At 41.6% G+C, this 26,817-nt stretch overlaps 1 protein-coding gene across 1 annotated transcript in view; it reads right to left on the bottom strand.

Annotated features, from left to right (window-relative positions):
* Window positions 1-3,077: 3,077 nt before the first annotated feature.
* LOC124795262 (glutamate receptor 1-like) overlaps window positions 3,078-26,817 on the bottom strand; it is a 396,377-nt gene continuing 372,637 nt past the window's right edge. Inside the window, exons 16-19 of the mRNA XM_047259207.1 lie at window positions 15,107-15,215; window positions 10,325-10,462; window positions 8,503-8,577; window positions 3,078-3,844 (exon numbers count right to left, since the gene is read on the bottom strand). Of these exons, the coding sequence (XP_047115163.1) occupies window positions 3,770-3,844; window positions 8,503-8,577; window positions 10,325-10,462; window positions 15,107-15,215 (397 nt within the window). The 3' untranslated portion in view covers window positions 3,078-3,769. The remainder of the gene's footprint in view (window positions 3,845-8,502; window positions 8,578-10,324; window positions 10,463-15,106; window positions 15,216-26,817) is intronic.

Genomic DNA, 26,817 nt, shown 5'->3' with positions numbered 1-26,817 from the left:
ATAACCAGCGTGGCTAGCTTATTGTTCATTTTAACGGTGCATCCGAACTAAATTACAACTTGGCATTTTTCACAGATGTAAAACATTTAATGATTAAATTAAAGTTAGAGCAAATGGGACAAATTAGGTATAAAAAGTATTCTCTCTTTAATAAATCGAATAAGCTTTCAGTGGTTGACAATTAATACGTTTAGGTTACATGGCACTGCTTTTCGTGCCTCTACCACTGTACCATTGCAACTAACTTCTATATTCTACCGTATTAGGAAAATAAAAAAAACCAGTAAAGTTGTTCTTAACTCGAAGTTTGATTTGGCCATAACAGCGCACTACTACAAATGGTCCCACTAGACATGGGGTCCCGTTATCTTACACCTGTTGAAGTGATTTACCAAGCCAGTTATACGTTACAGTATTGACTCCGAAGTATTTTTCAGATTAGCAAATCTTTTATAGAGATTAAAAAGAGAAAGGCAGCAGATAGAATTCTAGGACAGACTGGAGGCTGGACTTCTAGGATTTGAAGTCTGAATTTGCCCACGGAGTCACCGAACTGCAGTAAAAACCGGCAGTTCGCTTGAAACTCAAAAGTCTCTTATTGTAAGAGTGCAAAAAATAAATTGTAGCTGATCGCCACTGCAGGGTGATTTTTAATAAGATTAAAAAACCCCGAAACGACGTAGACGACGCTGAGACAAGTATTTTAATGTCAGACCTACTGAGCCGCAAATGTCGTGAAATACGCGAAAGTGGGAATGTTGAACTTGTTACGTCACCAGATGAAGTATCTCGCCGCACCTGCAGCTATTGGGTTTGCCGATCCTAACTTCGCCGATAAGGAGCAGTGTCACACATCGTTCTGCCAGGTTACTTTGTTTTTGAAGGCGTTTAGTAAATATGATACGCTGTAAACGCGAAGGTTACAAAATCATTATCACTATAACCAAGCAGAAGTTGTTCTTATTGTGTGTTTCTTTCCTTTTGTCCCCTTTTTGGTTACTGACTTTATTTAGTGAAGAACACGTAGGTCATTTACTAGTAGCGATGTTATTTGGAGGCTTACACTTATTTACTCGTGACGAAATATGGTAGGATTTTGTTGTACTGTACTTTGCAACTAACCAGCGCATACCGCGAGACCTGTAAATAAAGTAATGAATATTACCGCAATGTAAAAACGTAACTGTCTAACGCAGACGTAAGACTCAATCCCTGTGCCCCATGCGCTGAAGTGACGTACGTAGACCAGGAGCCACAACGACTTGGGTTGAGATGAACAGGTGCGACAAACCTGTAGGTTCCAACGCTCCACGCTCGGCGAGGTGCGTCATCTGTTGACGTCGTATGTTCAAAATTTGGCATCCACTTTTGGCGATTTCCCGAAATTTGCGACCTCATGTGTCTCAAATTACTTGTCTCAGCATCATATATGTAGCGTTTTGAGTTTATAAACGTTAATAAGAATCACCCTGTATACAGCTAATTTCATGATCGGAGACTCTTATCTAAATGGTTATTGTATGGCGCGAAATGTTTTCTAAGACATCTAATGAAAAATAAAAAAGAGAAAGAAACATTTAGTTGGCAGCAACGCCTTTCACTTTAGGTAAAAAATGAATATGAGCGAACAGCTATCATAAATTCGTAGCCTATTAAACATATTCTTGTAAACAATTGTCGTTTTTTGTGACTTCATTTCCTTGATGCTGTTTCGGTTCATATAATAATTACTAGCATCATTAAAAGAGTATTTGGAAGCGAGAAAGGGATCAACAGAAATATTACCTTGAATGGAGAACCCCTCAAAGTGGCAGAAAGTTTCACTTATTTAGGGAGTGAAATATCTAGGAATGGAAGAATAACCGACGAAATTAATAGAAGGTTACAGAAGGGAGGCAATTTCTACCAAACAATAAAACACCTGGCCCACCGGTGTGGTCAGCGCGTCAGTTTGGAGCCGCGTGACCGCTACGGTCGCAGGTTCGAATCCTGCCTCGGGCATGGATGTGTGTGATGTCCTTAGGTTAGTTAGGTTTAAGTAGTTCTAAGTTCTAGGGGACTGATGACCTCAGTAGTTAAGTCCCATAGTGCTCAGAGCCATTTGAACCAATAAAACACCTGATTTGGAGTAAAGAAGTTTCAGAAAAAGCAAAACTCCTTATGTATAAGAATTATTACTTCCCTATTGTCACCTATGGTGGAGAAACATGGACAATGACAGAAAGGGACTGGAGCAGATTGCAAGCAGGAGAAATGAGATTTCTCAGAGCGGTTAAGGGAAAAACAAGAATGGACAGAGTAAGGAATGTAGAGACTAGAAAGGACCTTAACCAAGAAAGTATGAGAGAAGAAATTGAAAAAAAGGGATTAAGATGGTATTGGCATGTTAAGAGGATGCATGGACAGAGACTCCCCAAAATTATGGAAGAACTAAAGATGGATGGGAAAAGACATAGAGGGCGCCCAAGAACACGGTGGAAAATGGATGGGAGTGAGAATATCTGTGGAAAGGAGAGGTGTGACCTGGCAGCAAGTGGAGGAAGAAAAGTGGTGGGAGGACGGAGCCAAATGGAGAGGACTCGTCAGAACCCAGACCCGGCAGTAGCTGGAGCGGGATCCGGATATAGATAGATTAAAAGAGTACGCTTCCCTGTGTGGATAGTATTTTGGTTTATACTGAAAATAGTAGGCTGTTTAATAGTACAAGGGAGACACTACGATGTTCTGTTATGAAAATAGCTGCTGTAATGAGAATTAGAATCAGTTCGTAGACACATTAAGTCATCTGTAAATGTTTAATAAATATGTAACTGGGCTGAATAATACGTTTTTATGACTATTGCAGGAAAGAAAGAAACTGTACACAAACAATTCCATTTATTCAAAATACATAATACACTCTGTGACGAGTTTCAAAAACATTTCCTTTTGCTACTATTAACTGTAAGCAAACATGTATTTCTGAATGTTTTTTATTGCGTTTAAAGAACAAGTACGGGGATTTCAGTGGGTAAAAGGTGATATTTGTGCCAGATGAACATAGTGCAGATTTATCAACGATGTTTATACAAATGAAATAATTATATATATTTAGTGTATATACATTGCATATTATTACTGTGTGTTTCTCTGAAGTTTGATAAAAAATTTAGCATTGGATCTGCAATCTGTGAAAAGAGAGCGTCTTTATCCCATAGACATATCTTTACCCGTGACAAAGCACTATCAGTTTCTTTTAGAATTTAAGTTACCGTCTTCCATCTTTAATAGTTTATTATTAATATTAACATCATTTATCAACAGAAATTACAGTCCTTCATAGTACTCGATTTATGAAGACTGTTCAAATCCAGAATGAGATTTTCACTCTGCAGCGGAGTGTGCGCTGATATGAAACTTCCTGGCAGATTAAAACTGTGTGCTGGACCGAGCACTTGCCCGCGGAAGGCAAAGTTCCCGAGTTCGAGTCTCGGTCCGGCACACAGTTTTAATCTTCCAGGCAGTTTCACTGTTCAAATCACTGGAATAAGAAAAGGAAATTATGTGTAACTGAAGAAAAATATAATCCCGCTGTATGTAACAAATAGTTCTTCTTACGTATAAAATCTTATGAAAATTACTGCATTAACATTTGTACTGCTTGTGTGAAGTTTCCTCCTTCACATTCACTTTACGGGGAACTTCGTCAACGCACGAATTATCTTCGTGCATTATTGCACGCCTAGACGTCACGTGATGTATCCTATAACACTTCTCGAATACGCTCTCTTCAGACTTGAGTGTGCGTGTTGCAGTGAGGTTGGTCCATCTTTGTGTTGTTGATTCGGTGAGCTGGGGCATAGTACTGTAAACATAAGAGAACATATCACTACACGAATCCACAGTCACAGATCATTACTTTAAACAGTTTTTTCATAAACATTTAACGCAAAAGGTAACAAGCCATTTAATGGGGTGTGGGATTTACAAGACTTTTATGGGCAACCAATGATTTTTCAGAAGTTCAGTGCTCAAACAATCATTACAACTGAACTGACTTTGATCTGTAAAGTCTTTTTCCTTATTGTGATCTAAGCCAGTCCAACTGATAACTTCTGCACTTAACTCTTTAAGTGATACTAGTAAATATAGATATTAATGGTCTTAAATGCAATATACGACTTTATGTATTACAAAAAATATATTGTACTGTATTAATATATTCACAATAGTTTCTCTGATAAGTGTGATTGCCATTTTTACGTTTCTAAGTCGGTAGCCTTGAGCTATCAACGAACAATGGTATGAATGTTTATCAGCGGTCTTTGAAGCACTCTACTTCAGATCTGGTTTCATGTTCAGCTAGCGTATTATGTCACCAGTGAATTCACTCGTCTGATAGCTTTAGATATAAACGAAGGTTATTTCAGTTCAGTAACATATCCTGTATTATGAAGTATGAAATCTCTACGGGAGTTATTTGTGAATCATATTTACAGCTAGTTTTCTTCTGAGCCGTACAAGTAAGCAAATAAATTGGTGAATTCAGTTCCTAGTTACATACAATTTTACTGATTATATGCAGTGAAATGCTTCTTCTAATGAAGAATGAACATTGCAGGTAAGATTGTTTCACAAATTATCCCAACTATTTTGGCCGCTGAGATATGAAAAATTGTTACCGCTGACAGTGCATATGTTTATGTGGCAGTCAAATGAAAATGAAGCAAACGGAGAAAAGTAAGTAAACAATTATTTCAAAAGCAATCGCCGTAACTGTTAATACATTTCTTCCACTGAGAGACATGACGTTCAGAGCCCACATGGAAAAATGTTTTGCGGTTGCCTACGAAACCATGACTGTGCCAGGCATATACTTCTCCCACCGAAGAAAATCGACGGCCATGAATATCTTTCTCCAGTGTTCCAAAACTTAGAAATTGCACAGGGTGGGTACATAAGTTGCCAAGATTGTTTCGGCTACGCTGCAAAATTTTTGTTGGTAAGCTCTTGCACTTCCTTCATGTAGGTCAGCTCTCTCCCCAAGCGATTTCCATATTTTTGGAGTCCTGAAGAAAGAAGGTCGTGGCCATCGATTTCCTTCGGACGAAGTGGTGCACGCCTGGGTACAAACATGGTTACCTAGGCAACCGCAAACATTTTTTCCATGAATGACAGTCTTATCTCACAGTGGGATAAATGTAGTAACAGTTAATAATAAATAGTTTACTTGATTTTTTTACATGTGTCTCGCATGACTTCCCGTATATGATCATTATTGAAAATATGCAACATGATGCAAAGAGCTTATACACATACTTGAATTTTTTAGGCTCTTTTGGTTCGTTTTTACAGTTGTAGGGCTCATACCTACAGTCGTAAATATTTCTTTTAGATCTATAAGAATGGCTTCATCCAGGTGGTACAGTTCCATGTCAGATGAAGTTCTGCGCGATCGTGTAATGAACTGATGGGAATAGGTTACAGAAAAGCACACAGAAAGTTTACAGGTTGGAGGAGACTGATCCAGATGATGTAATTACTATTTCTACAGTTTCAAATCCTACTACAGAAATTGATGGTAGTCTGGGTAACAATGCGTCATACGGAACAGTGGGTGAAATGTCTATTAAGAGATGAAACAGGTAAGGTAGACTTATTCTGTGTTTGAAAAAACGTTTCATAAAAGTTTTGGAACTGACTCTGATACTGAAGCGGCTGCAAAGATAGATTTATATGCTTTCCTAAAGTTGGTTGTGAACCCTGTCCTTAGGAATATCCTCCTCCGATGACATACGTCTACTAACAAAAGTTGCGATTGCTAATTTCCTGCAGTTTTTTCATACTTTTTCAGCACCATCCCAGAATTCATGGTGGACTTAGAAATACATAATAAGTTGTGCAAAAAGTATGTAGTGACGTGTACTTAATTGTTAAGCGGGATAGAATATTTTGTCACTTCAAGGATTAATGAAAGTACTTAAGCGTGACCTTCGGTCTGTCAAAAATTTCTTTGCAAAGAAACAAAACCGCTTTGACGCGACTATAGACTCGGTGTTCCTCATGTGTGACATTCCAAACGAAAACATTTCTGCAATAAGGTCACTGTAGTGCTTTCAGAGAAATGAAATAAAGAGTAGTTTGATTTCATATCCAATTACAGCCAGGTTCGAGGAGCAGGATCCTTTAACGCGAAAGCTAAAATCACATTTCAGTGTGATGGTTCAAAATTTAAATAATATGTTTCAAAATTTCAAAGAAGCTGCTAGCAATTTCTGAATCGGGTTCAAAATTTCACAGAATGTCATTCAAAATTTCAATGAACTTACTAATACTTGAGAGTTAATCAAATGTTAGTGTGTGAAACTAGGGAAAACACTAAGCACTTTAATACTGAACCAAGGCACTGAGCTGGGCGTTTAGTCTGAGGAAAATGAATTATGATATTTGACGATTTATGCAAATTCAGTCAACTTGCTTGGAATGGTGGGGAAAAAATCTTGTGATTTCGTGCAATGACAAGCATCAGTTCCAGGTGTCGGATAACATTCTATGACAGTACCAGCAGTTAAATTTCCCTGAGCGTGCACATCCAGTTCGGAAGACATAATAACAGTAATGTACAATCGAAACGTTGTGGGAAGTCGACTTTTTATTGAAACGCATACGCTGATCATAAACACACAGCATGTGTAGAGCACAAGACTTGAAAAATAGTAAGCGACTTTTCGTTATGCATAAACGCATTTTCTTAAGCTACGTAATAGGGAAACTCTACCAGGCACACGTTCGAAAACAGACCCAGGCATTATGAAGAAAACGAATGTACAAGCAGAGCTCAGGACATCAGGATCTATTGTATCGTGTGCCTCAGTAGTGTCTGTGAAGGCAGAAGTAGGATAGGAGATAAGGCTTAGCGACGGATCAATGGAAATATTGGATAAGTCAGTAGAGCGAATGTAAAAGTGAGCGGTTTTAGGCGCTGCAGTCTGGAGCCGTGCGACCGCTACGATCGCAGGTTCGAATCCTGCCTCGGGCATGGATGTGTGTGATGTCTTTAGGTTAGTTAGGTTTAAGTAGTTCTAAGTTCTAGGGGACTGATGACCTCAGAAGTTTAGTCCCATAGTGCTCAGAGCCATTGAAAAAGTGAGCTCAAGACTCTATTTAGCATACGCTTTTGTGACAAAGTTCGTTCTACGAGGGCAAATCAAAAAGTAAAAGTATTTTTTTAAAAAAGAAACATTTCATTGGAAACCAAAATTGCAGGAAATATCAGTTCTCTTAACAAATTCTTTCAGCCTTTATACACTTGGTCCATCTCATAGCAAACTTCCTAATTTCCTCGTGGAAGAAGCTTTGTGGTTTCAGTGGCGTCCGCAAAAGGTGACAGTCACTTTGAGTTAGGTCAGGACTGTACATGGTGTAAACTAGCAGCTCAAAGCCAACATCCTGAATGCACGAGATTGTTTTCCACGCTCTTCGAAGATGGGCATTACCCATTTTATTTTTTTTTTTTTTTTTTTTTTTTTTTTTTTTTAGATTTTGGGTTTCTGATCTCGCATACCTAACAGTAGCTGTCACTATTCGGTGTTTGAGCTTTAGGAATATAATGAATCAGCAGTGGACATTTCATATCCTGAAACACTGTTATCAACTTTCCTGCAGAAGCTTGGCTTTCGAGCTTATTCACTGTAGGCGAAGATTGATGTTTCCACGCCATGCTCTGTTGCTTACTCTGTGGTTCATAATAACGGATCCACAACCAATCAGTGGCTACTATGCGATTGAGAATGTTTTCTTCTTACTCTTCAAAACGAATTAAATGTGATTTCAACATTTCCAAATGCTGGTGTTCGTGTTTCTCTTTTGTAAGTTGACGTGGTGCCCAATAGGCATAAACTTTGTGGTAATTTATACATGGACATCTGAAAATACTGGGCCCCGACTACTGTTCCGCTCATGCGCAGTATCATTAATTCTGCCACGACGATCATCATGATGTAACTGTCTGTTTTCGAAGTGGACGGCCTATCCAAACGTTCTTCACGCAGAAAGACGCGCTTTCACTTTTAAAGTGATTGATATTCTCGCAATTTTTTTTTACCTAGGAGAGCTATGTTTATACTTCTTCTACACTCTGCGAATATTCTCATCAGTTTTCGTCCCTACAGAGTGCAAAAATGGAGTCACTTGCCTAATTTCTCCCTTGATGCGTACGGAAAATGAGCTACTCACAGTAAAATACTTCGAAATCACTTCGAAATAGAACTATTCACTGAACCAACACAGTTAACGCACGAGAACGACAGTGAGGTTAGAGCATGTCAGAGTTATTTTAGTGCTGTCATCCTATGATGTAGAAATAAACCACCTTTACTTATTGACTTGCCCCTTAGCACGATCCGTTTGCACAATGTGAAACTAAACGATATTCGTTTTTATATTACTCTTGAGATATCTTTTGTATTTAAGTCTACCGTAAAGCTTCAAGAGGAGCTTTTTTTAGTATTTAGAATAACTTACCCTTCCTCCGTCGAAATCCATTCCTCCTCCTATAGTTAACCGAGCTTTTGCCTTTATGGCATCAGAGAGTGACATCTGTAAACGGAACGGAAACTGCATTAGCTACAAACGAGAAGACATGATGTTAAAAAGAGTATTAGTAAAATGAACGGGAAATTAGGTCAGTTTACTAATTTAACACTTAACAACAAACTTTAGTAAAAAGGGCCACTTTCAATAGACTTAAATAAAATGACACTGTGAATAATTGCTGCTCCACAGGATCGTTTCTGGACCAAAAAAGTTTAAGCTGTACACAAAATTTCAGTGCTCATATCTAATTCCTCCACAGACTTACAGTCTGTTCAGTAAGATCGTGGTGGGGTCAATCAGCAGGAAAATGAATTTGATAACAAACTAAAAAATGTACATACATCATATATGAACAGCATTTTTGAATGCTGTTATAATTAATAATACATTCTGTCACCCACAGCGTCGATAATTGCTTCACACCTCCGAGACGTGCTTGAAACCAAGGACAAACGTTCCTTTTTATGGACTGTGAAAGAACTAAGGCGACACCTTTTACCATCTATGTGTAATGTTGACCATGCTCCTACTTGACACACTGTAAGTAGTTGCAGAGATGCAAAAAATAGATTAATTAAATGGATTTAACCAAGTGAAAAAGACCCAAGATAGGAGGACGGGCAGCATCGGTGGTAAATTTTTAATCTGTATACTGCAGATCGATTTCAGATACGGGTTGGCTATCTTCAGTGCAGCTATATTCAAGTTATGACGACTCGTCAATAAAATAGCTCATGGTAGCAAACTGCCATTACAAATAAGAAACAGTTGACAGTTTAACTATTTGTTATTTGTAATGTAAGTGAAGAATCATGTGCGATTTAATTTACCATGAGCCATCATGACTTGAATATAGTTGGACTGAACATAGGTTGACAGCAGCTGAAATCGACCTGCAATAAACAGATAAAAAATTTACTATCATTGCAGCCCTTTCTCCTGTCTTGCATCTCATTAATACGGCCGTGGAGCTTGCTGTTCTTGACGGAAAAAAACCTAGGTGAAAAAGATTGACTTCGGCACCGGACAACGGTAAATATTGCCAAATGAATTGTTTTACGAGGCAGGAACTCGCCCCTACGATTGATGAGCGCTGGTACTATTGAAGCATGGCATGATGTACTCATATCAACCACCTAAGCTCAGTTCGGTTTAGAGCCACTGTTGCTGCCACAGGTCTCTAAATACTAAATTTCGCATTTCAATATAGTTTAATGAATACGTGATTACTTTTGTAGGTGATATAGGCATCACCTTGGAATTCAATCGTGTGTTCTTCCCACTGGGCTGAATGTGAAATACACGTAAAATTTCGATATTTACTATGCTTCATTCTTCACGTTATTTCCTAAATTACAGGCGCCTTTAGGAACTCCTGATTCAAAGTAAAAATTCTCTAATTATTCGACAAAAAACGCTCTTGCTGCTATTTTTATTTATACAGTACAGATTTTTGCAGTCCTCGAGGTGCTGAGATTTACAAGCACAACAACAAATTGAGAAGTAGAACGGCGTTCAGTTCATGTTCGCTAATTCTAACACGTGATTTCTTATAAAGCCTACAACTACAACAGAGATCGGTAAACAAGCAAATTCATCTGACAGGTGCCCACAACGGATATATGCGTTGTGTCCCACAGTTTTATTGAATAAACAGTAATTATTCTTACAGAACGTTTGTTCGTGCAGACCGCAAGGAGAATATAGTTATGCTAGCACACACAGTGTTTTTGTTCATATGCCAACATACCTTTGTTTTGCTTGCTTCCATGTGAGACTTGTAACAAAATTCCAGCAAGGCTACCGCCATTGCCAGTAAGAGGCCGCCTATAAGTATGTAGAAAATGCCTGCGACGTTGCTCAGCGAAAGTTCGTTTCGGGATGCATCCTGTGAAGAAACCAAGAGTCACAAATCAAATCAAATTTTTTTGAGCTTTCTGGAAAGCGTGTTCATGATAAGATATATGCCAATGCTGTTATGTGGGATGATAGAATTCTTAAACGTCTACCGCTAGGCGTGTATATCGCAACTCATTGCCAGTTCAGTGCCGCGTGTGTTGTCGAGCTGGCTTGTTCTGTTCCCCTGCAGTGATTGTTTTTGTTCTTGTTTCGTTTTTTATGATGATAAGTAAGTGAACAGCGTGCAGCTGTGAAATTTTGTGTTCTGCTCGGTAGTAATGCTGCTGGAACTGTTTTAGTGTTGAAACGGCTGACCACGATGACACTTCTGGAAAAAATCAAGTATACCAGTGGTTTGCTCGATTTAAAAATGGTGACATGTCGATTGATAACAAACCTCGTTCTGGATGCACATCAACTGCCCGAATCGACCCAAATATTGAAAAAAATTGAGAGTTCGTGCTCACAGACTGTCGACAGACAATTGATCAACTGTCAGAGATTAGCGGGTTATCTTGGAGCTCGGTTTAGCCCGATTTGTGGCAGACAGGAGACTGGTTCTTCCACCACGACAACGCACCTACACACAGCCATTTCTGTTAGACAGTTTTTGGCTAAAATGGCATGGTTCCGCTGCCCCCAAGCACCTTACTCGCCTGATCTATCTCTGTACGACTTCTTCTTATTTCCATGCATGAAAAAGGGCATGAAAGGATGCCGATTTGACAACATTGAAAAAGTCAAGAAAAAAACGAGGGAGGTTCTGTCAGCCATTTCTAAAGATGACTAAAAAAATGTTTCGGATAGTGGAAGCACCAGTGGGACAAATGTGTTGGTTGTAGTATAGGGTATTTTGAAGGGGATGAGGCTGTTTTATAAACAATTTGAAAATATATAACTTTTTACAAAAAGTAATTCCGTTTTTTTGGTATCCCGTCGTGTAAGAGGCGGTCAACTGAAAACGAGAAACATGGAAAAAGTAAGTAAACTGTTTATTATTTCACAAGTAATCGCCATAACTCTTAATATGTTTATCCCATTGTTGGACAAGCAGGTCACTGCCTTCATGGAAACATGTTTGCAGTTGACTACTGAACCATAACTGTACCCAGACGTGTACCTCTTCTACTGAAGCAAATCAACCACCAGGAATGTCTATCTCCAGGGCTCCAGAAATACGAAAATCTCAAGTGGTGGGCCCACAAAATAATGCCAAGAACGTTTCGACTACGCTGCAGGAGTTTTGCTGGGAAGCCCTTAGACATCCTCCACACAGTCCTGATCTCTCCCGATGCGAGTCCCATATTTTTGATTCCCTGAAGCAAGACATTGGTGACAGTCGATCTACTTCGGACCAAGGGATGCACGCCTCGGTACAATTATGGTTCCGTGGTCCACTGCAAACAGACATTTTAAACAGACATTCCTTACAGACATTGACGGTCTTGTTTCACATTAAGATAGATGTATTAATAGTCGTGGCGATTACTTTTGATATAACAAATAGTTTACTTGTTTTTTTGCCATCCGTCCCGTTTTCATTGGCTGCCCCTTATAAAATACCCAGTTTGATTCGTCACAACAGCGTGTGAAAAATCAGTGACTGCAAAGTCACGTAACTATGGATGATACATTACAGACACTTAAATAGATATCCTTCGATATACTCACCTTGCAAGTTCCTTTTCCGTCAGTCTGTTTCGAAGCTGAGGTTACTATATGTCTCACATTCACCATTAAACATTAAATTTCGTTTGTTCACTTTTCCACAACCTGACTACTTAGAAGTACGTGTTCAAGTGTTTTCTTTATAATATTTCAGTAACTTCCATAAAATATTCGGTGCTCTAACTTCACGGCTATTCGACATGATTGACATTTGGGGACTGATTGTCTAACGAGCTCAGGCTGGAATAAATATGACGCATAAGCTGATCCAGTATCTCATTTATATTCTAACATCTTTATCTTTTTTGCGGACGAATTCAAATATGTTTATGAACATTGTGGTCATACACTGATGTACAAAAACATTTTGACCACCTGCTTAATAGCTGGTTTGTACCTCTTTGCAACGAAGAATGGTTCAAATGGCTCTGAGCACTATGGGACTCAACTGCTGAGGTCATTAGTCCCCTACAACTTAGAACTACTTAAACCTAACTAACCTAAGGACATCAAAAACATCCATGCCCGAGGCAGGATTCGAACCTGCGACCGTAGCGGTCTTGCGGTTCCAGACTGCAGCGCCTTTAACCACACGGCCACTTCGGCCGGCTGCAACGAAGAACATCGCTGATTGTATCAGGGAACCTATTGTTTGCTGGTAGGTTTGTGAAGGTATGTGGCTTTGGATTCTATACACAGGTCATGTAATTCGCGCAAATAGCGAGTCTTAGTTTGCGTACGTTTAGGTGGCGGCCGACAGAGACCCAGACGGGTTCCATGGAGTTTACATCAGGCGAATTTGATCGCCGAGACATCAACGTCAGTTCACTATAACGTTCCTCAGACCACTGTAACATGGTTCTGGTTCCGAGACACGGACAATTATACTGCTGAAGGATGACATCGCCGTCGGGGAAGACATTGAGCATGAAGGGAAGACGGTGGTTCGCAGCTGTCAGCATGTCTTCGATTACTAATCCACTGCAAGCGCAGGAGAATGCCTCCCATAGCACAATACTGCTTCCACCAGCCTGCGTCCGTCGTGCACTGCACTTTAGAGCCGTCGTTCACCTCGATACGGCGTTTGTGGAGACGACCTGTGACCTAGTTAGTAAAAATGTGATTCACCCGAAGAGCCGACATATTTGCATTGATGGAAGATCGAACTCCGATGGTCTCGTGCCCACTGCAATCATAATTAATGATGTCGTTGGGACAACATGTGAACACAGAGGGATGGTGTGCTGCGGAGCTCCATGTTCAACAACGCATGATGAACGTGTGCTCCGAAACACTTGTGGGTGCACTAGCATTGTGCTCATTAGCCAAAAATGCCACAGATCTATCCTATTTTGCAGAGCAGAGAAGCTTCTGAACCCCACCTTATGTGAAAAATCGTGGACGTCCAACCATTTAGCACCTAGTGGTAGTTTCACTACCCATCTATCTCTCTGCGTAGATGTTCAGGACAGGGGTACGTGAACATTCCATCAGCTTCGGCGTTTACGAGATACTCGTTCACAGGCTCTGCATTATCTACATCTACATCCACACTCCGCAAGCCAACTGACAGTATGTGGCGGAGGGTACTTTGAGTATCTCTATCGGTTCTCCCTTCTATTCCAGTCTCGTATTGTTCGTGGAAAGAAAGATTGTCGGTATGCCTCTGTGTGGGCTCTAATCTCTCTGATTTTATCCTCATGGTCTCTTCGCGAGGTATACGTAGGAGGGAGCAATATACTGCTTGACTCCTCGGTGAAGGTATGTTCTCGAAACTTCAACAAAAGCCCGTACCGAGCAACTGAGCGTCTCTCCTGCAGGGTCTTCCACTGGAGTTTATCTATCATCTCCGTAACACTTTCGCGTTTACTAAATGATCCTGTAACGAAGCGCGCTGCTCTCCGTTGGATCTTCTCTATCTCTTCTATCAACCCTATCTGGTACGGATCCCACACTGGTGAGCAACATTCAAGCAGCGGGCGAACAAATGTACTGTAATCTACTTCCTTTGTTTTCGGATTGCATTTCCTTAGGATTCTTCCAATGAATCTCAGTCTGGCATCTGATTATATGATCATTCCATTTTAAATCACTCCTAATGCCTACTCTCAGATAATTTATGAAATTAAGTGCGTCCAGTTGCTGACCTGCTATATTGTAGCTAAATGATAAGGGATCTTTCTTTCTATGTATTCGCAGCGCATTACACTTGTCTACATTGAGATTCAATTGCCATTCCCTGCACCATGCATCAGTTCGCTGCAGATCCTCCTGCATTTCAGTACAATTTTCCGTTGTTGCAACCTCTCTATATACTACAGCATCAAAAAGCCTTAGTGAGCTTCCGATGTTATCCACAAGGTCAGTTACGTATAGTGTGAGTAGCAACGGTCTTACGACACTCCCCTGCGGCACACCTGAAATCATTCTTACTTCGGAAGACTTGCCCTTTGTCGAAGTTGCTTATCTCAATGGATTTCCCAATTTGCAGCCCATATTTTCGCTAGGGTGATCGTCCGTCCAGGTCTGCTCGGCTTACGTACTTTTCTTACCGCATCATGTGCCCGGAACGCCACCAGGCTCCACTTAACGTTGCGTTGGGCAATGGTCAAAATGTTTTGGTTTGTCAGTGTATTTACTCCTCAGATATTGAAGTTGTAATGGCTGCAAGAGTAGAAGGTGTGATTAAAGAGAACAGACGTCCAACACATTTGCAGTTTTGTGAAATTTAACATGAGACTAGAAGTACAAAAAAAAAAAAGAAGAAAATGGTTATCAATGAACTTTCAAGAAACTGTTGTGGTAAAAAGACTAACGCTGATAACACAAATAGAATGTCTACGGCAGCATGTTATAGAGGACACTTAAAGGATTTGACATTATATCTTTAGTATTATTTTAAAGATAAGTTATCTACTACGGTAAACATCAGTAGCGTGTAGTGAACTTAAGCGGCGCTCATTACCTGTTTGTCGCTGTGCTTGCATTCCGTACGGTCGTACCACCACCGATTCTTCAGTTTAGTGAGGTCACCATTTTCAGTAAGAGACAGCACAGCAAGATTTATCTCGTCCCTGCAATACGAGCATCAAGTGAGTTGTTAACTGTAATGGGCAATCAAATTAGTTAGCAAATTTCCAGAAACAAATAACAGTGAGTATATTCTGGTAAAAGTGGAAGAATTCCACCAGAATTGTTTTTCAGTTGTCATAAAATGAGAAAATGTTACATCTGTTCGTTGTTCTGATTTAACTACGATGATCTATTTTAGTCTTGACTTTCATGTCATTGAAAGACACAATAATTAACTTGAGAAAATTGTATGTGAAGTTGTGTAGTAAGGAAGTTCGTAATCGATTTTAATCAAGAGACTGCTCTTCAAGGAAATGCATTATTATGCTGTTTGGTCCTTTTCTTCGATTAACTTGTGAATGATGTTAGTAAAACAGTAATGAAGACAGCCTAATGAAGAAATCGAGAAGGTGTTACAGTGGATTTGGGATACGTTTTTTCAGAAGTAGACAGGCATCAACTGCCAAGGGCACTGACGGCACGAGTCATTTTCTTGTATTTACTATCAGATTTCCATTAAATTCGTGATCTGTATATCAAAAACTATTCAGATGCTATACATAAAATATTACTGACAGCCGTAAACCTTACATACACGTACGGAACTATAACGTCCGATTCATCGGCAATATGATGGCGTTGCATTCTGTCTCGAGGTACGTCAAAAGTAGAGTAACTTTTTTAAAGTCAAAGCAGCCCTTGGACGAGACAAAGTGTGATAATATCCCGAGTAGTCCAGATAAATGTATACCAGCGAATTATTCTTTGCACAAATCTCTTCTGAAATAAACATACAATGGCGAATGAGAAATTCCATCTACATCTACATGATTACTCTGCAATTCACATTTAAGTGCTTGGCAGAGGGTTCATCGAACCACAATCATACTATCTCTCTACCATTCCACTCCCGAACAGCGCGCGGGAAAAACGAACACCTAAACCTTTCTGTTCGAGCTCTGATTTCTCTTATTTTGTTTTGATGACCATTCCTACCTATGTAGGTTGGGCTCAACAAAATATTTTCGCATTCGGAAGAGAAAGTTGGTGACTGAAATTTCGCAAATAGATCCCGCCGCGACGAAAAACGTCTTTGCTTTAATGACTTACATCCCAACTCGCGTATCATATCTGCCACGCTCTCTCCCCTATTACGTGGTAATACAAAACGAGCTGCCTTATTTTGCACCCTTTGATGTCCTCCATCAATCCCACCTGGTAAGGATCCCACACCGCGCAGCAATATTCTAACAGAGGACGAACGAGTGTAGTGTAAGCTGTCTCTTTAGTGGACTTGTTGCACCTTCTAAGTGTCCTGCCAATAAAACGCAACCTTTGGCTCGCCTTCCCCACAATATTATCTATGTGGTCTTTCCAACTGAAGTTGATCGTACTTTTAACACCCAGGTACTTTGTTGAATCGACAGACTTGAGAATTATACTATTTATCGAGTAATCGAATTCCAACGGATTTCTTTTGGAACTCATGTGGATCACCTCACACTTTTCGTTATTTAGCGTCAACTGCCACCGGCCACACCATACAGCAATCTTTTCTAAATCGCTTTGCAACTGATACTGGTCTTCGGATGACCTTACTAGACAGTAAATTACAGCATCATCTGCGAACAACCCAAGAGAACTGCTCAGATCGTCACCCAGGTTATTTATGTAGATCAGGAACAGCAGAGGTCCCAGGACGCTTCCCTGAGGAACACCTGATATCACTTCAATTTTCCTCGATGATTTGCCGTCTATTACTACGAACCGTGACCTTCCTGACAGGAAATCACGAATCCAGTCGCACAACTGTGACGACACCCAATAGGCCCGCAGCTTGATTAGAAGTCGCTTGTGAGGAACGGTGTCAAAAGCTTTCCGGAAATCTAGAAATACGGAATCAACTTGAGATCCCCTGTCGATAGCAGCCATTACTTCTTGCGAATAAAGAACTAGCTGCGTTGCACAAGAACGATGTTTTCTGAAACCATGCTGATTACGTATGAATAGATCGTTTCCTCCGAGGTGATTCATAATGTTTGAATACTATATATGCTCCAAAACCCTACTGCAAATCGATGTCAACGATATAGGTATGTAGTTAGATGGATTACTCCTACTACCCTTCTTAAACACTGGTGCGACCTGCGCAATTTTCCAATCTATAGGTACAGATCTATCGGTGAGAGAGCGGTTGTATATGATTGCTAAGTAGGTAGCTATTGTATCAGCGTAGTCTGAAAGGAACCTAATCGGTATTCAATCTGGACCTGAAGACTTGCCCGTATCAGGCGATTTGAGTTGCTTCGCAACCCCTAAGGTATCTATTTCTAAGAAACTCATGCTAGCAGCTGTTCGTGTTTCAAATTCTGGAATATTCCATTCGTCTTCCCTGGTGATGGAATTTCGGAAAACTGCATTCAATAACTCCGCTTTAGCGGCGCAGTCGTCAGTAACACTACCATCGGCACTGCGCAGCGAAGGTAATGACTGCGTCTTGCCGCTTGTGTACTTTACATACGACCAGAATTTCTTCGGATTTTCTACCAAATTTCGAGACAATGTTTCGTTGTGGAACCTATTAAAGGCATCTCGCATTGAAATCCGTGCCAAATTTCGCGCGTCTGTAAATTTTTGCCAACCTTCGGTATTTCGCGTTCTTCTGAACTTCATATGCTTTTTCATTTGCCTCTGCAACAGCGTTCGGATCTGTTTTGTGTACCATGGGGGATCATTTCCATCTCTTACCAATTTATGAGGTATGAATCTCTCAATTGCTGTTGCTACTATATCTTTGAATTTGAGCAACATCTCGTCTACATTTGCATAGTCAGTTCGGAAGGAATGGAGATTGTCTCTTAGGAAGGCTTCTAGTGACACTTTATCCGCTTCTTTAAATAAAATTATTTTGCGTTTGTTTCTGGTGGATTTGGAAGAAACGGTATTGTGCCTAGCTACAACGACCTTGTGATCACTAATCCCTGTATCAGTCATGATGCTCTCTATTAGCTCTGGATTGTTTGTGGCTAAGAGGTCAAGTGTGTTGTCGCAACCATTTACAATTCGCGTGGGTTCGTGGACTAACTGCTCGAAATAATTTTCGGAGGAAGCGTTTAGGAATATCTCGGAAGATGTTTTCTGCCTACCACCGGTTTTGAACAAGTATTTTTGCCAACATATCGAGGGAAGGTTGAAGTCCCTACCAACTATAACCGTATGAGTGGGGTATTTATTTGTTACGAGGCTCAAATTTCCTCTGAACTGTTCAGCAACTATATCATCGGAGCCTGGGGTCGGGAGAAGGAGCCAATTATTAACTTAGTTTGGCTGTTAAGTATAACCTCCACCCATACCAATTCACACGGAGTATTTACTTCGACTTCACTACAAGATAAACCATTACTGACAGACACAAACACTGCACCACCAATTCTGCCTAATCTATCTTTCCTGAACACCGTCTGAGACTTCGTAAAAATTTCTGCAGAACTTATTTCAGGCTTTAGCCAGCTTTCTGTACCTATAACGATTTCAGATTCTGTACTTTCTATAACCGCTTGAAGCTCAGAGACTTTCCCAGCACAACTACAACAATTTACAACTATACTTCCGACTGTTCCTTGATCCAAGCACGTCCTGTATTTGCCATGCACCCTTTGAGATTGCAGCCCACCCCATACTTTCCCGAGGCCTTCTTACCTAAAAAACCGCCCAGTCCATGCCACACAGCCTCCGCTACCCGTGTAGCCGCCAGCTGAGTGTAGTGAACTCCTGACCTATTCAGCGGAACCCGAAACCCCACCACCCTGTGGCGCAAGTCAAGGAATCTGCAGCCAACACGGTCGCAAAACCGTCTGAGCCTCTGATTCAGACCCTCCACCCGGCTCTGCACCAAAGGTCCGCTGTCGGTTCTGTCAACGATGCTGCAGATAGTGAGCTCTGCCTTCATCTCGTAAGCAAGACCGGCAGCCTTCACCAAATCAGATAGCCGCTGGAATCCAGAGAGAATTTCCTCAGATCCAAAGCGACACACGTCATTAGTGCCGACATGTGCCATCACCTGCAGCTGGCTGCACCCTGCGGTCTTCATGGCATCCGGAAGGACTCTTTCCACATCAGGAATGACTCCACCCAGAAGGCACACGGAGTGCACACTGGATTTTTCCCCTCCTTAGCCGCCATATCCCTAAGGGGCCCCATTACACGCCTAACATTGGAGCTCCCAACTACCAATAAGCCCACCCTCTGCGACTGCCCAGACCTTGAAGGCTGAGAATCATCCTCTGAAACAGAGCAGGCAGCTGCCTCTAGCTCAGCCAGAGACAGTACCTGAAACCCGTTTGTCAGATGCACCGGGGAGGCTTTCTGATCACCCTCAAAATGGCTCTGATCACTATGGGACTTAACATCTATGGTCATCAGTCCCCTAGAACTTCGAAATACTTAAACCTAACTAACCTAAGGACATCACACAACACCCAGTCATCACGAGGCAGAGAAAATCCCTGACCCCGCCAGGATCTGATCAGCCTCCGGGGACGTCTTTCGCTGCCTGCCATGCCTTGGAACGACCTCTCAATCAACCACAGGCGAGGGCTTAGCCCCACTGCGGGCAGCAACCGGGGCAACCACAGTGGCAGACCGATCTGGGGGCAGACGGGACGAGGTTGACATCCCCGTGATACCAAAGTCCGGCTCCCCATAGTGGTGCCCATTGGCAACAGGCTCAAGCTGCGTGACCGAAGTCAGCGCCGCCTGCAGCTGTGAGCGAAGGGATGCCAACTCAGCCCTCATCCGAACACAGCAATCACAGTCCCTGTCCATTCTAATCGATGTTGAACAACAGTTACTGAAACACGAGTCTGTGCCTAGATAAGAATGTGTGAACTAACCTGTACAAATGCCTAACGACTGCGCTACAATCTGCCTGACTTTACGATTACAGTAACTAAAACTCGAAATTACACCTCCTATACGAAATTCACACGCAATTTATGCAAGAATCTACGAAGTAAACACAGAAAAGAAGCTGTATACGTATCTTTCTTTGCTGTCGATGTGCACCGACTGGGAGCTCAGGCCACACTGGTCTCAGAGAGCAGTTGGGAATTGAAATAAATCCAACAGCGACAAATGAAAATTTTCCAGACCGGGACTCAAACCCGGATTTCCAGTTTTTCGCGAGCAGTTGCTTTAACAACTTCGACTATCTGAGCACGCTTCCCATCCAGTCCAAATGACCGGGACTCAAACCCGGATTTCCAGTTTTTCGTGAGCAGTTGCTTTAACAACTTCGACTATCTGAGCACGCTTCCCATCCAACCCAAATTTTCATTATACATACACTGCATATGTAGTGTCTCCCAGTCCAGCATCCTCATTACTCGCAGCCGTACCTGATTCCCGCAAGAGCTCAAATCAGCACTGAAGGTATCATTATTTGCCATCAAAGCTTATATATTTATTAGTATGCTGTCTGTCCTTTCGGCCATGTCCGAAAGAACAGGCAGCACACATGCACCTTTTTTATATTTAGATGTTGTTATAGGCGAGTTTATAGATCAAACTGATGATGATGATGATGATGTCCCATACTCCGTAACAGAGCGTAGGGGACGATGCGGGAGACCCGCACCGCCGTACTAGGCAAGGTCCTAGTGGAGGTGGTTTGCCATTGACTTCCTCCGACCGTAATGGGGATAAATGATGATGATGAAGACGACAAAACACCCAGTCAACTCGAGGCAGGTGAAAATCCCTGACCCTGCCGAGAATCGAACCCGGGACCCCGTGCTCGGCAAGCGAGAACATTATCGAAGTACAGTTTTATTGTCTATATTTTATCGTTTCTATTTTTACGAGTACATAACGTAAACTATGTTATTCTCACAAATACAGGGACGGTCATATTGTCTTAATCATATACCGACAGCAATACACCTGTAATTAAAGTTCCAGTGAATTAATTAATCCTTTCATGGCGGCGCCGCGATTGTTGCGTCGTGCGGTGTGGACGAGCGCCAGTCCCGCCCGGCCGTGTCCGCTGCACGGCGCGTTTTTCGCACTCCCCGCGGCGCTACTCTGTCCTGGGGAAAATATTTATACAAATCACACATGTTTTTGATATTGTGTATCGTGCCTGTGCACAAATCCAAGTCTGGGGATGACAATGGAACAGCTGGAGTAGCACGTGTACCTGATATAAAAGCACCCACTATTGGTGTTTCATGTTCATCGTCAGATTCGGCCGATGATTCGCCTTCATCTTCAAAGCCACAACTCGGTATGAGAGAAAAAGCTTCCTCCACAGTATATCGCTTATCTGCCACATCAGTTCTAGTACAAACTTACTGAGGTTAACAACACATCACTTCAGATGAGAGACAAGGCGGTAAATGAGCAATGCAACTCAGGCGAAACCAAAGCTTTGAAACTGAATGTAACTGCCATCTAGTGAATCTGTTCTAACTACAGACTTTGCACAAAGCCGCTCGATGGTGCATAGGTCTACCTTCCATACGACTCGAGCGCAGTGAAGCGGAGAAATACGACGCGGGGTGGAGCTACTGCAGCAGTCCACCGGCTGGGCGGCACATTCGCTCCCGACGTCTACAGAAGTTCACCGTAGCGAAAGGGTTAAGTGTATAAGATAGAGTGGTACCGCAGGTCTTAGCATATTACACTACTGGCCATTAAAATAGCTACACCAAGAAGAAATGCAGATGATAAACGCGTATTCATAGGACAAATATATTATACTAGAACTGACATGTGATTACATTTTCAAGCAATATGGGTGCATAGATCCTCAGAAATCAGTACCCAGAACAACCACCTATGGCCATAATAACGGCCTTGATACGCCTGGGCATTGAGTCAAACAGAGCTTGGATGGCGTGTACAGGTACAGCTGCCCATGCAGCTTCAACACGATATCACAGTTCTTCAAGAGTAGTGACTGGCGTATTGTGACGAGCCAGTTGCTCGGCCACCATTGACCAGACGTTTTCGATTGGTGAGAGATCTGGAGAATGTGCTGGCCAGGGCAGCAGTCGAACATTTTCTGTATCCAGAAAGGCCCGTACAGGATCTGCAACATGCGATCGTGCATTATCCTGCTGAAATGTAGGGTTTCGTAGGGACTGAATGAAGGGTAGAGCCACGGGTCGCAAAACATCTGAAATGTAACGTCCACTATTGAAAGTGCCGTCAATGCGAACAAGAGGTGACCGAGACGTGTAACCAATGGCACCCCATACCATCACGCCGGGTGATACGCCAGTATGGCGATGACGAATACACGCTTCCAATGTGCGTTCACCGCGATGACGCCAAACACGGATGCGACCATCATGATGCTGTAGACAGAACCTGTATTCATCCGAAAAAATGACGTTTTACCATTTGTGCATCCAGGTTCGTCGTTGAGTACTCCATGCAGGCGCTCCTGTCTGTGATGCAGCGTCAAGGGTAACCGCAGCCATGCTCTCCGAGCTGATAGTTCATGCTCCTGCAAACTTCGTCGAACTGTTAGTGCAGATGGTTGTTATCTTGCAAACGTCCGCATCTGTTGACTCAGGGATCGAGAGGTGGCTGCACGATCCGTTACAGCCATGCGGATAAGATGCCTGTCTTCTCGACTGCTAGTGATACGAGGCCGTTGGGATCAGCACGGCGTTCCGTACTACCCTCCTGAACCCACCGATTCCATATTCTGCTGACAGTCATTGGATCTCGACCAACGCGAGCAGCCGGCAGGTGTGTGTCGTGCGGTCTAGGTGCTTCAGTCTGGAACAGCGTGACCGCTCCGGTCGCAGGTTCGAATCCTGCCTCGGGCATGGATGTGTGTGATGTCCTTAGGTTAGTTAGGTTTAAGTAGTTCTAAGTTCTTGGGGACTAATGACCACAGTCCCATAGCGCTCAGAGCCATTTGAACCAACGCGAGCAGCAATGTCGCGGTACGATAAACCGCAATCGCGATAGGCTACAATTCGACCTTCATCAAAGTCGGAAACGTGATGGTACGCATTTCTCCTCCTTGCACGAGGCATCACAACAACGTTTCACCAGGCAACGCCGATCAACTGCTGTTTGTGTATGATAAATCGGTTGGAACTTTCTTCATGTCAGTACGTTGTAGGTGTCGCCACCGGCGCCAACCTTGTGTGAATGCTCTGAAAAGCTAATCATATGCATATCACAGTAGCTTCTTCCTGTCGGTTAAATTTTGCGTCTGTAGCACGTCATCTTCGTGGTGTAGCAATTTTAATGGCCAGTAGTGTATCAGTTAGGTACTTTTGATATTAATGTGTTGTTACAAAAGCGAAGAATGAAGCTGAAGACTAGATGTAAGACAAAAACTGTCTTTCGCAATATTTTTCGGCTAACGTTTTTATCAAAGAAGGAAACGTACAGAAGAAATGTATATAACAGATAGTATCTGAACGTGGGAATAGAAAATGTATTATTCAGAAATGAGATTAGCGGAAAACATGATAAAATTGGCGACCCGTAGTAAATATGCCAGAATTACCCTGTCTTGGAAGCGAAATAAAAAAAAGACAGAAAAGGCAAGGACGCTAAAAGAATCAAACTGGCACAGTCAAAGAGCGCATGCATAATAGCTTCTGACTCTGCTAAAGTGTCTGCACTGATTTGAATCTTTCTAGCAGATTGAAACTGTGTGCTGGATTGGGAACCTTTGCCTTTCGCGGGAAAGTCCTCTACCGACTAAGCTGCCCAAGACTGATTCACAACCCGCCGTCACAGTTTACTTCCACTATTTATCTTATACCTTCCAACCTTTCAAACTCCACACAATTTCTGCTGCTTATCTTTCTGGAGTAGGACTCCTGGAAGAAAGGATACAGCACAGAAACTATTCGGTCACAGTTTTAGGGAGAAGTTTGAAATGTATGAGAGAGGTACTGGAGGGAGTAAAGCTGTGAACACGGGTCTTGAGTTATGTCTGAAGAGTCCATTAGTAGAGCACTTGCCCACGAAAGACGAAGATTCCACTTTCGAGTCCCAATACTGTACAGTTTAATCTGCCAGGAAGAGGGCATTCCTCACTGAAAGCAATCCACGAGTGTCAAACATAGATCTTGAGGAAGACATTTTTCGGAATGTACATCTGGAGCATACCAGTTCATGAAATTGGATTATGGACTCTGGGTAAAGCGGAAAAGAACTGAATTGAATCCTTAGAGACGTGGTAGAATAAATAGGAGCTGAAAATTAAATAGGCTGGTATGATAAGAGATGAGCATGTTCCCTGCAGAAAGTGCGACGAAAGGAATGTCTAGAAAATACTGGCTGGATTATTGTACATATGTTTAGCGTTTAGGATACTAAAGAAAGCCGTGGAGGGAAGAAACTGTAAGGGAAGGTAGGGTTTGGAATGAACCTAACAAATAATGGAGGTCGTTTGGTGTAAATGCTACCCATGGTGTTTGGCACTGTGGGAGAAGTTGTGATAGGCTGCATTAAGGCAGAACACTGATGACTCCTCCCTCCTCCTCCCCTCTTCGTCTATCTTTCCATGTATTATTCGATCAACAACAGTAAGGGAGTGGACTACAATTAAGCAGGGGCGCCTGCAGGTTTTCATGTTAATAGATGTGAAACATTTTTCCCATAGACATGATTCAGAAAATTTGAGGGTATGTGTACCTTCTCATCATTTTCTCCTATTTAGTGCACTTAGAGTACCCGGTCAGTGTTATAAACAAGCTAACAATATGCTCTCAGATTTTTAGTTTTCTAGATACGTCATTTCCTGTAGGTCCAGTCATAAACCCTGTTCTCTCAATTAATTGTTTTTCTGCCATTAAAAATTCGTATGGATGATATTTCGCACATGGTACACTTCTGGACCACTACCACAAGCTTCAGCATCGAATTTTAATCGATTTGTTTGGAAACTACCCCGTGTTCCTGTTCGCGCATAACCTGCAGGATAATGAAAAATATAAAGCTATACAGTTTGTTTCAGATTAGTTAGCCAATGGAGCCTGGGGAACAGAGGAAGAAGAAGATGACTCTGTGGGGTGGGAGAGGTGAGAGGAGGAATGTTTTGTTTTTTGTCTAACACTGCTGCTAGCTGAGGCGAGCACGTGTATCGCATCAGTTAGTAGCTTTGGTACAAATGACACACGGAAGTCACAGCAATCTGTGAAAGGGCATTAAAGAGACTTTCATGCTCGATGTGTTGCTTATTTGCAGTTGTGAATATTAAATTAACTGAAGACTGTTATACAATAATTGCTAAAAGAGTGCCAGTCACAATTAGATCACACAGGTTGGCAGACGTTCCAGTGACGACGAGTATCCACTTCTACCGACAAGTACTAATCAACGGTCACGTAATAAAAATGAAAAGGAATGTAGCACAATAAGCTACTTCAAATTAACACCTGACAGTTGTTGACGATTATTTGAATTTTGAAGGACTAAGCATTTGTCGCGTGTGTTTTCTCGTGCAAATGTTTTGCTACACCAATAGCCATTTTAGGTTTGTGACGTGGCAATTGGAAGCGTAAGTTTTTTGTTCCCTAGGCAGTATACATTTCCTAGACAGAACTCACACCATGGATAACCTTCTTAATGTGACCGCGTAGACGTATAATAGTTTCGTCATTCAGTCGATCGGCAGCTTCATTTCATTTTGTTATAGCTTATTACTAAGGCCTGGAGATTGTTGACATGTGATCTTCCTTTCCTTATGAGCTACGCGTTATTCAGAAGTACTAAAATCTTGACTATTCTGACTATAGAAATGTATATGTTTGTTTTATTTTTTGTCATGTACATTCTGTACAGTATTTAATTTTTCAAGGATATGTCATTTTCTAGATTTTACTTCGTTTTTTCAAGTTTGCGTTTAACGTCAGATCAATTGATTCCTTTAATATTGGCCAGAACGAACAATGCACATCCTTCCAGATAAAAGCAACAGTGTTTTTCAAGATATATTGGTACATGATGAAAGTAAATTAATGGCTCATCTGTTTATTGTCATTGTAACATCATTTACTAACGTTAACTTGTACAAGGTATGAATATTGCAACAAAAATATCGACATTTGTGTCGATATTGTATCAAACAAACGTCCATTACTGAAATATCGATCCCTACCTTTCGATATTTTAGATTAGTTTTGAAACTAAAGGAAAATATCTTAAGTATACGCTTCAGTTATTTCAGAAAATGTTGAAAGATTTTCTAACTACAAGCACATCTTACCCGTGCATGTTCCCTTACTTTAAAGAACCTCTGCGTGCTGTTTATACCTGCAGTAGCTCTAAGGTGGTTCTTCAGTTTTTGGCACTCCTTCAAAGAATGAGGTTTCTTAAAGAAAGACGTAGCGATTTAAATTGTTCCAGGCTTTTTCAAAGTTTCTCATTACCCTATACCATTTTATAACTCACTTTACTAATGTTTTGAGTAAATTTTATATACTTTTATCGAAGTAGAGAGGATATAAAATGTAGAGCGGCAATGGCAAGGAAAGCGTTTCTGAAGAAGAGAAATTTGTTAACATCGAGTATAGATTTAAGTGTCAGGAAGTCGTTTGTGTAAGTATTGGTATGGAGTGTAGCCAT

The sequence above is a fragment of the Schistocerca piceifrons genome, chromosome 4, assembly GCF_021461385.2.
Source record: "Schistocerca piceifrons isolate TAMUIC-IGC-003096 chromosome 4, iqSchPice1.1, whole genome shotgun sequence".
NCBI lineage: Eukaryota > Metazoa > Arthropoda > Insecta > Orthoptera > Acrididae > Schistocerca > Schistocerca piceifrons.
This window is presented reverse-complemented; position numbering and strand designations above follow the sequence as displayed.